The sequence below is a fragment of the Cyclopterus lumpus genome, chromosome 14 (assembly GCF_009769545.1).
Source record: "Cyclopterus lumpus isolate fCycLum1 chromosome 14, fCycLum1.pri, whole genome shotgun sequence".
Taxonomy (NCBI): Eukaryota; Metazoa; Chordata; class Actinopteri; order Perciformes; family Cyclopteridae; genus Cyclopterus; species Cyclopterus lumpus.
This window is the reverse complement of record NC_046979.1, coordinates 3,077,218-3,089,532: the sequence shown is the minus strand read 5'-3', so window position 1 is coordinate 3,089,532 and position 12,315 is coordinate 3,077,218. Positions and strand designations below refer to the sequence as shown.

Genomic DNA, 12,315 nt, shown 5'->3' with positions numbered 1-12,315 from the left:
ATCTGTTTAAATGACTTCATAAACGTCCATATTTTTGTGGACTTTCCGTATGTTCTCTCTTCTGCCCAAAACGAACCGGTTCCGTTTAAACTTCTGGTTCTGCAGGACCGTGTGTCTCAAATGAGTTGAAAGTCATACTAATTTAAATGCGTGGTGGAAGCTGTAGTATGCATGCAGAACTTAAGACGATGCTCATCGATGGACCACTTCTGAATTTTCTCTCTCTTAAAAAAGGTTTTCTTTGTTTTCAGCTGGAACGCAGCAACTTTGCGAATATCGCAAGTTTTTAAGTCCGTGACTCTGTTGTCAACTCATATTTAATATTCATAAGTAGTAAATATACACCAGCAAACAAAATAAAATGTAGACGGACATTGATCTATTATTTCTCATTCATTATAAGCAAAATGGAACAAAAAGAGACTGAATAAAAAAAAATATAATATAGATTGATCCATCAGTCGACACTTTGCCGCTTACTGGCTTCAGCAGGACCCTCGGTGACGCATTCAGGGACGCTGCGACGTTTGAAAAGCGCCGATTGAAATAAGTTCAAGCGAAACCACCCGAGGGGACGAATAAGCGAACGTGGATGTTGCGTTCGGGCTAATTGTTCAAAGTCTTTTTAATCGAATGTTTCAACTTCAAGTCGGAGTCCTAAAAACAGTTTCTGCCGTTAACTGCACCTCCGGGACTGAAGAGGGCCGAGCCGAAGGGAGGAAGTGTGACGATGGCGGCGTGGCAATGAGCTGAGGAGGAGGAGGAGGAGGAGGAGGAGGAGGAGGAGGAGGGTTGCGCCGTGGCAGCTGACGGTGGTAAAAGGTGTTGGCGTGGAAGACGAGGTCAGAGGAGAGAGGGAACAGGTTTCCTGCATTGCCGTGCAACAGTAACAACAACAGTAACAACAAAAGGAGGGCAGGTGACTAATGGTTCCCTTCCACAAGTCTCATCAAGTCGGTTTTCCAAAAAACGTAGACGGCTAAAAGGCCGATGACGTGAAAGTTTCAACGTAAAGTCAGCGGCTGTGGGACTGGAACACGTTCTGGGTGTTCACGGGAGGGCGAGGAGGGATTGTTAAGACACCATTTCATGAAGCTCAAGACAACCAGGAGAGTCAATCGGATTTTCTTTATACACAGTATATATATATATATATATATATTTTAAAGGGGGGGGGGGGGAACTGGCAACATCTGGAGTCTGGCCCACTCCCGGTCAGGATTAAAACCACACATTTTATCCCGATAATCGTCCGTTCTCACGATGTACTGCAACACGCGTTCTGTTCATTTGATACAAAAAATAGTCTCGGCATATGAAATCACGGTAAAATAAAAAGTGTGAAGTAAATACTTGACAAATTAGTATTTTCTCAACCTCTGGGGACCGTATGTTTATCGTAATGGCCAAAAGGCTAGTCTCGTATCACACACACACACATATATATATATATATATATATATATATATATATATGTGTGTGTAGAGACACTTTATACGTCTCTGTTAGAGACCTGTCAATCACCTTGTAGGCCCGCCCTAGAGCACACCCTGCTTTATGGTTGAAGAAGACTTGAAACTAGAGATTGAGACCATAAACTTATGTCACATTAAATTACAATTACACTACTGGATTCATCAGCAGCTCTCTGTTGCTGCTCTCACGCTGAAAAAGAGCAATTATTTCATCCGCATTTTTGCCTGTTTTTAATTGTAAAAAATCTGTCCAATCTGTTGTTGTAACGATGGCAACGGAAACCAAAAATAAGTGCTAAAAGATTTGGCCTTCAAGGGGGACCTAAAAGAGGAAACGGTGGAAAAAGAAAAGCCGAATTAACAAAAATATTTAATTTGGTTCGTTCGAGCAGAATGAATCATCTGCTTGAACAAAATAAATTAAATTTCACACCACTTATATTTATCCTTCACATCTCTTCTACTTCTTCTCTTCCATCTCTCCTACTTGTGGAACTTCTCCTTTCTTTCTCTGTCTGCACGAACACAGACAATATATTGTGCAGCAGCAGTGACCTTTGACCCACAGACTGTATATAAGAAGTAGACGTAGTTTGTGGACTGACGTTTTGAAGCCTTTTTATTGGCCATCGGCATCCAAAGTGGACAACTCACCGCCTGTCTTAGTGGCCTGTCAATCACCTTGTGGCCCCGCCCTGAAGCATCTCCTGCTTTATGGTCTGTTTGACTCTAAATGACCATAATTTACTAAATGAACATCACGCTGTATTGAAGAAGACTTGAAACTAGAGATTGAGACCAAAAACTAATGTTTACAATGTTTACTGAGGGAATACATCAAGAGAAGTAGAGTCATTTATATAGACTTCTATACAACCAGAGGAGTCGCCCCCTGGTGGTCAGGAGAGAGAATGCAGCTTTAAGACACTTCAGTGTTGACGTCACTTGGCAGAACAGGATGTTACCACCTGGGAGACACAACATCCACTATCTCAGTTGTTCGATCAAACTTTGTTCAGCATAGTTAATAATTGCCTATGTGATGCATCAGCGCGCTCACACACACACACACACACACACACACACACACACACACACACACACACACACACACACACACACACACACACACACACACACACACACACACACACACACACACACACACACACACACACACACACACACACACACACACACACACACACACACACACACACACACACACACACACACACACACACACACACACACACACACACACACACACACACACACACACACACACACACACACACAGGAAAAAAGAGCTTTGAGAACGTCTCAATTAGAAAAACAATTAAACCCGCTGCTGTGAGGTCCGTCCTACTCGTCTGATCTGCTGCTATTTGTACAACATTACACAGATTTATTGTCTGGTGTGCCATTATTCAAAATGTATTTCTCTGCTCTCATTATAGTTCATGAAAGCGCTGCGAAAGAGTTGGGAGAAAGAAGAAGAAAGAAGAAAAAATGTCTCCGCCACAGAAGGAAGTGATGCGTTTTATGTTTGTGGCTTGTTTTGGAATATAAAAAATAAAAAATAAATAAAATCATAGAAAGTCTTTCAACTTCAAAAAGAAGAAGATGTCGCAGTGCCGGCAGTCTGGGGATGGAACCGAGGATAATTAGACCCGATAGGACCCCGAGCGGAGCGAGAGAACGCCGACACAAACAAGCAGCCGCCAGCAAAATAAATAAATATATATATTTTATTTCTTTTAAATAGAAACAAGACATTCTCCCTGCAAATTGACGTACCTCACAACGTGACGGATCCAAGAGCAAAGAAGAAAAAAGGGCCCCGATACAGAACATAAGTCCGACCTCCACTTTACAAGAAAAACACATGCAGACACAACATGTGGACGTGCGCGGCACGAGGGGAAGCTTTAGATTTAGATTTATAAAACACACTTTGACGTGCGATGCTCTGCCTCTTCACGCCTTCATATTTTTATTCCTGTTGCTTTGACTCTCTGGCTTTTTAAAACGTGGATTTATTCAGCCCCACCCGGTATCACGGCATGGCTTGTGAAATAAAAAATCATCAAATCCAATATATTAGTTTTTGAGACACTCGGGATAAAAAAATAATGTCAAATGGGAAGTTAATTAGGATCCTTATTGGTGGTGGATACACACATTTAATTAAAATTAAATGCATCCACGTGAAGAAGCAACAGTCAAGAGGAAGTGACTTTATAATATTGAAAAAAAGGACGACTATTGGTGCAATTGGTCCATAACCTAATTATGAGTATTATGTATGGTGGGGGGGGGGGGGGGGGGGGGGGGGAGAACTAAAGGTGACACTAAAGAGAGGAGGAAATGAAACGCTGTGAAGAAATTGTAAGCTATGTCTACGTTAGCATAGCTAGCCATCCAAGTTCAGAGCCAGCGTTAATCGCCTGTAACGTTAGCGATCAATGCTAACTTTCTGAGTTATCCCCGGGTTCAACGGTAACTTTTAAAAGCGGTTGCCAGGCAACCAGACATACGCTTTTGGTTGCCGAAAATGAAATCATGGTGACACCGGCCTACATAAACACCACCACTTGTTATTACTCTATCACCTGCAACTTCATAAAAATGTTTGCCGGCTAAAAAGTTCAAATTTGCTGCAGTGGATTGTACGTCTAAAACAAAACAATTAATTAATAAAGCAAAAGTATGTTTTATAATGTTAAATAAATATTTCCAGCTTCTCAAAAAAAAGGGGGGTGTGGGGTTTGGTTACTGTTGGTTGTACAAAACAATCCATTTGAAGAGATGTGGTGGGCATTTTATTTGACTATTTTCAAACAATATATTATTTTAAAAGAATCAATTATAAAAAATATTTTTTTTAAAAACACACACAACCAATACATGAATAAATAATATAATTAAAATAATTGTCAGCTGCAGAACTTGTAGAGTGAAGATTAGACAATGCAACAATTGTATACTGCAGTATGTGGTCTCGTGCATGACCACACACACACACACACACACACACACACACACACACACACACACACACACACACACACACACACACACACACACACACACACACACACACACACACACACACACACACACACACACACACACACACACACACACACACACACACACACACACACACACACACACACACACACACACACACACACACACACACACACACACACACACACACACACACACACACACACACACACACACACACACACACACACACACACACACACACACACACACACACACCAGGTCGAAGGTCACCTCTTTATGACAACTTAAAATCTGCGTATACCAAACTGTAACTTTGTCAGCATCTTCTCATAACAAAACAACAACAACAACAACAACAACACATGAAATAAACAGATCTGGAGACACTGTGTCCCACAACAGTCCGAGATTAGATTCACCTTTTGAACATTAGCTTCACCGACACGACAAACGCGTCGCAGGTGGAAAACAAATGCTCCGCTTAAAAAAGGCGCACGTCGGCAGCAGCAGGCCGCCCCGCGCAGCGTGGCTCGAGGCAGTGCACCTGGCGGCTTCCCAGGGCTCTCTCTGTCTCTCTCTCTGTCTCTGTCTATGTCTCTCTCTCTCTCTGTGTGTTTTAATTTTTTTTTTTTAAAAAGGGGCTGCTGGCCCTTTAAAAGCTAAGATGGTGTCCTACAAGCTGCAGCTCTATGCCTTCCGTTTCCTTTCCTGCCTCTCAGGGATCACAGAGCATTGCAAATTGAACCTGAACTAACCTCGCGCGCGCGCGCACACGCACGCGCACATAGAGAGGTTTCCGTATTGACAGTGGACATGACATGTTTCTTATAATGCAACAATGTTGCAAAACTCCCCCTCCCACCCCCCCTTAATTGCCGAAATGAACTGCCCGTCTCCAAGGATACAATGTAACTGTTCCACGCGCACTGACATTCGCATTTGGCACATGTTGAGCTGACAACTCTGCTCGCGTGCAGCAGGCAGGTCGTCCACACAGATATATGTATTTTATTTTAGTTATTTCATTGACCAGGGCAAAGTCAATATAACGTGCACTTACTTTCTTGTTACGGGTCTCCGTGTGCATCTCGGTTGCCGGAGCGGTGGAGGGGTGGAGCAGCAGGAGCAGGAGGGGGGGTTCGGTCCGGGCTTTTTTGGGGTGGGTAGCTCTATCTCAATACGAACTGGTGGAGGGGAGAGAGAGGAGGGTTTTGTTTTGGGGGCCGGGGGGTGGGGGAGGCTAGCTCTCCACCTTTTTTACAGGAGAATTGTCGGAGGGGGGGATGTAGGAAACACGGTCCGTGCCTCTTCCAGTGTTTCTTTTTCAGTTCATATCCGCAGCGTCGAAGGCTCCCTTTGCTCCCCCCAACAAGCAGCCAGTCTCTCTCTCTCTGTGTGTGTGTGTGTGTCTCCTTCTCTCTCCGTCTCTCTCTCTCTGACGGCAGTGTTGTTGCCGTGTATTCAAGGGCTGGGCTCTCTCTCTCTGCCTTTTCCTCCTCCGCCTCTCCCTGCTTGTGACCCCACCCTGCGTCCCCACCCCTCATCTCTCTGTCAGTCAGGAGCTGCGCAGCCCTGCAGAGAGAGAGGAGCGGAGCGCAGCCATACCGGGGCGACCGCGCGCGAGGAGAAGCGGCGCGCTTTACATTGCATGGGGGGGGGGGGGCGGGGGGGGTGTATTTAAATTGCACGCAAAAAAACATCCGCGCGCAGCCATCTATTCATGCCGTGTTGCAGCGGCTTACTGCTCGGAGACGGCCGCGCAGAAGCACCCATGTCACCTTACTGACGTCAGCCAGCAGGCTAATTGAGGACACTCCATGCTGGGTGGGGAGGGTGGGGAGTATACATCCAGTAAGGCTTTGCAGCATTACGTTAGATATGACACCGCGCGCGCAGCCAGCTCCGATATTTATAAGAAGGGAAAGGCCGATGAGAGACGCAGGCTCGTAACCACACCCCACGTCATAAAGCAAGGTGTGGTGCATGGAAAGGTTTTTATTCTTTATCAGATATTTCACAACATGGAAAAACACATGCAGCAGAGGTCTAATGGGGATATATATATATATATATAAAAATAGATATGTGTATATATATATCTAAATACATATGTGTATATATATATTAATACATATGTGTATATATATGAATATATATATTCATATATGTGTGTATATATATATATATATATATATATATATATATATATATATATATGAATGAGAGAGAGAGAGAGAGAGAGAGCGCAATATTCAGCCAAACAGTTGAAAAGAAACACACACAACCAGGTTAACATACATTATTATTTTATTTCTTTTAACTACAATAAACGTGCTTTTATTTTTATTTTTTTTTAAACCTCAAACCGCTTCAAAATCTAATCTGCTGCATTATTGTTCCTCAGGTGGAACCATGACACATGTCTCATGGTTCAGGGGGACGAGAGGGGGGGGGCGGAAGTGGTTTCACTACATTTCCCATGAACCCTCAATACCGGAAGTCCGTGAAGTGTGAAGCGGAAGGCGGAAGCATGCGGAGGTAAACAGATCCCGTCAGTTATCAACGTCTTGTTCTAGTACATTTATAATAGTTTTATGTATTTTTAACGTCGCTCCTCTGTGTTTTATTCGCTGGTTTTAATTTACGAGTCTCTAAACGGGACTTTTTAACCGTTTTTAGGTCGTATAACGATGTTTATCTGCGGGCTAGCGGCGTCCAGTTGGGTCCCGGTTCATCTCATATACCCGTTTATTAATAAATAAAACACTCAAAGTGTGACAATAGAAGCGCATCGCCCGTAATGCACGTTTTTTAGTTTACACTTTTTTTTCTTTAATTCCCCTCAGACATAAGCAGAGGTGGATGAAGCTTTTTTATTTTGTAGCATGTGATATATTTATATCGTTATAAACGTTACTGCCCAACCAAAGTGTAAAAAAACGTGATTTAAACACATTTATATATTCTTCAGTCCTTTATTGTTTCATTAAAAAAAAAAGGAAAATCAATAAGCTACTATTTTGATAATTTGTCTGTTTTTACTTAGTTTGTTTCCTGATTTTAAACTAAAATATATTTTGTGTCTTTCGCTATTAATCTGAAGAGAGGAGGCGCTTCGTTCAATTAAGAGGGACATTTTCACAATTTCTCTATTTCATAAACAAAACACTTTATATATTTATTGCGAAAAGTTCTCTGCAGATGAATCGGAAATGCAAATACTTGTGAGGGGCAGCCCTGATTCTGCTGTCCGTCCCTGTACCCGTCCATCAAAAGGGCGGAATACCGTCGTTGCTGTTCCCTGAAGGCAGCACGACGGTGGACGTTGTCCCGATGTGTCTGACCCGATGTGCCTGACCCGATGTGTTTGACCCGATGTGTTTGACCCGATGTGTTTGACCCGATGTGTATGACCCGATGTGTTTGACCCGATGTGTTTGACCCGATGTGCCTGACCCGATGTGTTTGACCCGATGTGCCTGACCCGATGTGTTTGACCCGATGTGCCTGACCCGATGTGTTTGACCCGATGTGCCTGACCCGATGTGTTTGACCCGATGTGCCTGACCCGATGTGCCTGACCCGATGTGTTTGACCCGATGTGTTTGACCCGATGTGCCTGACCCGATGTGCCTGACCCGATGTGTTTGACCCGATGTGCCTGACCCGATGTGCCTGACCCGATGTGTTTGACCCAATGTGTTTGACCCGATGTGCCTGACCCGATGTGTTTGACCCAATGTGCTTGACCCGATGTGTTTGACCCGATGTGCCTGACCCGATGTGTTTGACCCGATGTGTTTGACCCCATGTTTTTGACCCGATGTGCCTGACCCGATGTGTTTGACCCGATGTGCCTGACCCGATGTGTTTGACCCAATGTGCCTGACCCGATGTGTTTGACCCGATGTGTTTGACCCGATGTGTTTGACCCAATGTGCCTGACCCGATGTGTTTGACCCGATGTGTTTGACCCAATGTGTTTGACCCGATGTGTTTGACCCGATGTGCCTGACCCGATGTGTTTGACCCGATGTGTTTGACCCGATGTGTTTGACCCGATGTGTTTGACCCAATGTGTTTGACCTGATGTGTCTGACCCGATGTGTATGACCCGATGTGCCTGACCCGATGTGCCTGACCCGATGTGTTTGACCTGATGTGTCTGACCCGATGTGCCTGACCCGATGTGTTTGACACGATGTGTTTGACCCCATGTGCCTGACCCGATGTGCCTGACCCGATGTGTTTGACCCGATGTGCCTGACCCGATGTGCCTGACCCGATGTGTCTGACCCGATGTGTTTGACTTGATGTGTTTGACCCCATGTGCCTGACCCGATGTGCCTGACCCGATGTGCCTGACCCGATGTGTCTGACCCGATGTGTCTGACCCGATGTGTCTGACCCGATGTGCCTCTCTCGGTCAGGGTGAGCCGGCGATCCTGTGAGGACGGCCCGCTGCTGGAGGAGCAGGAGACGGAGGGCCAGCGGCAGCTGCACGGCCTCCTGCTGCAGCAGCTCCAGACCGGCGTCGACATCGAGCGGTGAGCGCGACTGACCGCCAGAAGACGGTTGTTTGTTGGTTTTTGTTTGTCTAGAAAGTTCAAAGCCAAACCTCCATTGGCTTTTCCTCGGTAATAAACTGTGGAAACATTTTGTTCCCTGTACGGATTCACTGTATCGTTCATTGTGGTTTTTCTTTCCTGGGCTTGGGACACATTTTGGATACAAAAAATGTCCCACAATGCAATTTCTTTTGCCGAATGTTATCAGTACATTGGCACCAATGTGTCAAAACAGTCTGGAAAATAAAATAAAAATCCCCTACTGCTAACAAGCAAAATATCCTCTCTTGAAATGTGTGGGTCTCTCGACGGAGCCAATAATGGTTCACCTTTCACGAGATGGAGTTACCGTCACCGCGTGACCGTAAAGGAACAATAAGCGGTGTAGAAGAGTGGGGAGAGTAAGCAGCGCCTGCAGCTTTATTCCCAAAGCTCTCACTGCTTTATATAACAACAAATTAAATTGTTACTGTGCGGTGCTTCGGAGGAAAGGCGTCCATCAAACGCTCGTTACGCACAGCCTGGAGGATTCTCTTCCACACAAAACCCCCCCCGGGCTACGTATCCCATCAGTAAATTACCGATTTCAGAACAACATTTAGGATTTCTGAAAAGAGGTTTCCGAGCACAGAAAGTCTCAACTCCGAACCGTCCCCACAGATGTGTCGCCAAGAGGAAGTGCTTCGCCCCGGCGGCGCTCTATCGGCCGTTTGGGGCGCAGGCGGCCGGCGTGAGGAGCCTCTCCGAGTTCCGGGCCCTGCAGGACGGGGAGACGGACCTGGCCAGCTTGCGGGAGCTCGGTCTGACGGAGACGGAGATCCTGCTGTGGCGGAGCAGAGACGTGCCGGAGAAGGTAAAAACACAGCTGGAGAGAGTAAACAATGATGTATATATATATATATATATATATATATATATATATATATATATATATATATATATATATACACACATGCATACATACATACCGTCTGACCCCTGCCTTTGTGCCCACTCAGTCCCACGGTGTGTGCGCGGCTCCAGGTGCGAAGCAGCAGCGCCTGCAGGTGATCCGAGACAAGATTGAAGCCCGGGACGAGCTCCTGTCCCGCCCGCAGCGCTTCGCCGCCAGCCAGCCGCTGTCACGCCGCGAGATGGAGATCGAACGGGCGCTTTTCCAGGGAACGGACCGCCTGGGATTCCTCACCGCGCTTTACCACCGAGGTAAAGATTCATTTCTCCTCCATTTTATTCACTGTTGACACGCTGCAGCGTTCCAAAAGTTCACAGGTTTTTTTTAGCTCAGGTGCTCTTAAAAAAAGGTTTGGGAGCGGGTGAAGTAGTAAAATATGAAAACAGGAGGATGCATGAAAAGTTGTCCAAAACCTGCGTTGTGTTGTTGTCGCTCGCAGACGAAGATAACCCGGAGAGCCAGGAGGGGGCGCCGTCCTCCGATCCGATGGACTCCCTCTACCGGGACGTTCTCCGCAAGGAGAGAAAACCAGCCGCGGCCGACCAATCGCAGCACTCGCGGACAGACGACAACCAATCGGGAGGAGCCTCTGACCCCCAACCACAGTCGGAGTCCATTTCAGAACGGCAGCTCGCTCAAGACGGGTCGGGCCCGCCGCCGCCGGCCGCTCCCACACACGTGAGTATAAGCCGGCCAATCGGCAGTCTGCGCGGGGCGGCGTCGGGGGGGCCGCTGACCGTCAGAGGGGCGATCGAGACGATCTCGGACGAAGACATCCGGCGGAACCGCGAATCGGAAGAGGGGATCCAGAGCATCCCGAGGTTCAGGAGCTACCAGCCGGGAATCCCCTCCAAGGTACATTAGCAATGTTGGTTCTCAGTCAAAATCAGGTTAGATATTAAAAAAAAAAAGAAATGATGGTGGAAATCTAAAAATATACAATGCAACGTTATAATTTTACATTCCGTCTATATTCTGGTATTTCCATGCACGACACACAGCGTCAGGTCACAACGCGTGGCACTTCTTTTTCACCAGTTCAACCAGAGGAACAACATTAGAGACACACACACACACACACACACACATGCACATATACACACAGCAGTTTGAAACTGAAGTTACCACAATAAACATTTATGGTGTGTTGATTCTGGCGCCCCCATGTGGACAGATTGAGCACCACTGCCTCGTGTTGTAAAGAACCTCATTTTACTGACAGCAGGTGTCTTGACAGTCTGGACCCGCTTAGGTCCTGGTTCTGGTTCTGCCGTCCGTCTGATGGGGGTCTTAGAGGATCAGGATTAAACTGAGACTGATTCAGGACCAGTTCAAAGTTCCTCCGACTAACTTTAACTATTATAACCGTCATTTATAACCATTAAGATCTGCAATTAAGGACTCATAAATGTCCCGTCCCCCCCCCACGTCACATCCACTGAGCATGTGCAGAGACTTGACAGCGTGGTGTTTAGTTTTCCCTGCGTCTCGCCTGCAGGTTCTGTGCGTGAAGAACCTGAGCGCGCAGGCCTCCGCGGCCCAGCTGGTGGCGCTGTTCTCCAGGTTCGAGCGGGAGAACGGGCCGCCGGTGCTTTACCGCCTGCTGACCGGCAGGATGAAGGGTCAGGCCTTCATCACTCTGCCAGGTGAGAGAGGGGAGGGGCAGACACGCGGGTACAAATACACCGCGGGAAGCCGTGTTCTTTTCCCATGATGCATTGCACTCTGGATCACCGGGCGTGTTTGTTTTTGTTTTCCTGTCGGCAGATGCTGAAACGTCCCAGAGAGCCTTGCAGTTGATCCATGGATACCGGTTGCTAGGGAAACCTTTGGTGGTGGAGTTTGGCCGTGAGCGTCGGGAAGAGGAAGAGAAACAGACGGAGGAGGAGAGGAAATAAAAGAAATTAAACATTTCATCCCAACGTGGATCCTCCAGAGTTGAGATGGCTGCGATTTTATATATTTATTTAAATTTTTCTGGATGAAAAAGTGGTGCTTTTTAATAAAATGTTTTGTTGCGAGCTTTGCAGTAATTATTTATTTGTTTACTCCTATCTTGTTAATACAGTATTTATGTATTATGTATATTTATATTATTATGTAAGTCATACTAATGACATTTAAAAAAAGAAAAACAAATGCAGACGATAAATATAAAGTCACAGTTTTGATGCCAAAAGGGCATTAATACAAATACTTACTGTGACATCTTGTTTCTACCTATTAAACAAGTTCAGGTTTATATTTTACAGGTAAATAAATATCTATATAATTAATCTCC

The 12,315-nt window shown here is 45.8% G+C and overlaps 2 protein-coding genes across 2 annotated transcripts in view; one reads left to right on the top strand and one right to left on the bottom strand.

The window, feature by feature from the left end:
• Positions 1 to 5,981, bottom strand: part of klf8 (Kruppel-like factor 8) — a 46,040-nt gene extending 40,059 nt beyond the window's left edge. The window contains exon 1 of the mRNA XM_034551132.1: positions 5,575 to 5,981. Within this exon, the coding sequence (XP_034407023.1) occupies positions 5,575 to 5,601 (27 nt within the window). The 5' untranslated portion in view covers positions 5,602 to 5,981. The remainder of the gene's footprint in view (positions 1 to 5,574) is intronic.
• Positions 5,982 to 6,387: 406 nt separating this feature from the next.
• Positions 6,388 to 12,056, top strand: rbm41 (RNA binding motif protein 41). The gene is made up of 8 exons (XM_034551133.1): positions 6,388 to 6,488; positions 6,919 to 7,052; positions 8,945 to 9,061; positions 9,743 to 9,935; positions 10,081 to 10,285; positions 10,474 to 10,889; positions 11,533 to 11,680; positions 11,802 to 12,056. Exons 2-8 carry the CDS (start codon positions 6,934 to 6,936, stop codon positions 11,930 to 11,932), a joined length of 1,329 nt encoding a protein of 442 aa, XP_034407024.1. The 5' UTR covers positions 6,388 to 6,488; positions 6,919 to 6,933; the 3' UTR covers positions 11,933 to 12,056.
• The last annotated feature ends 259 nt before the right edge of the window (positions 12,057 to 12,315 follow it).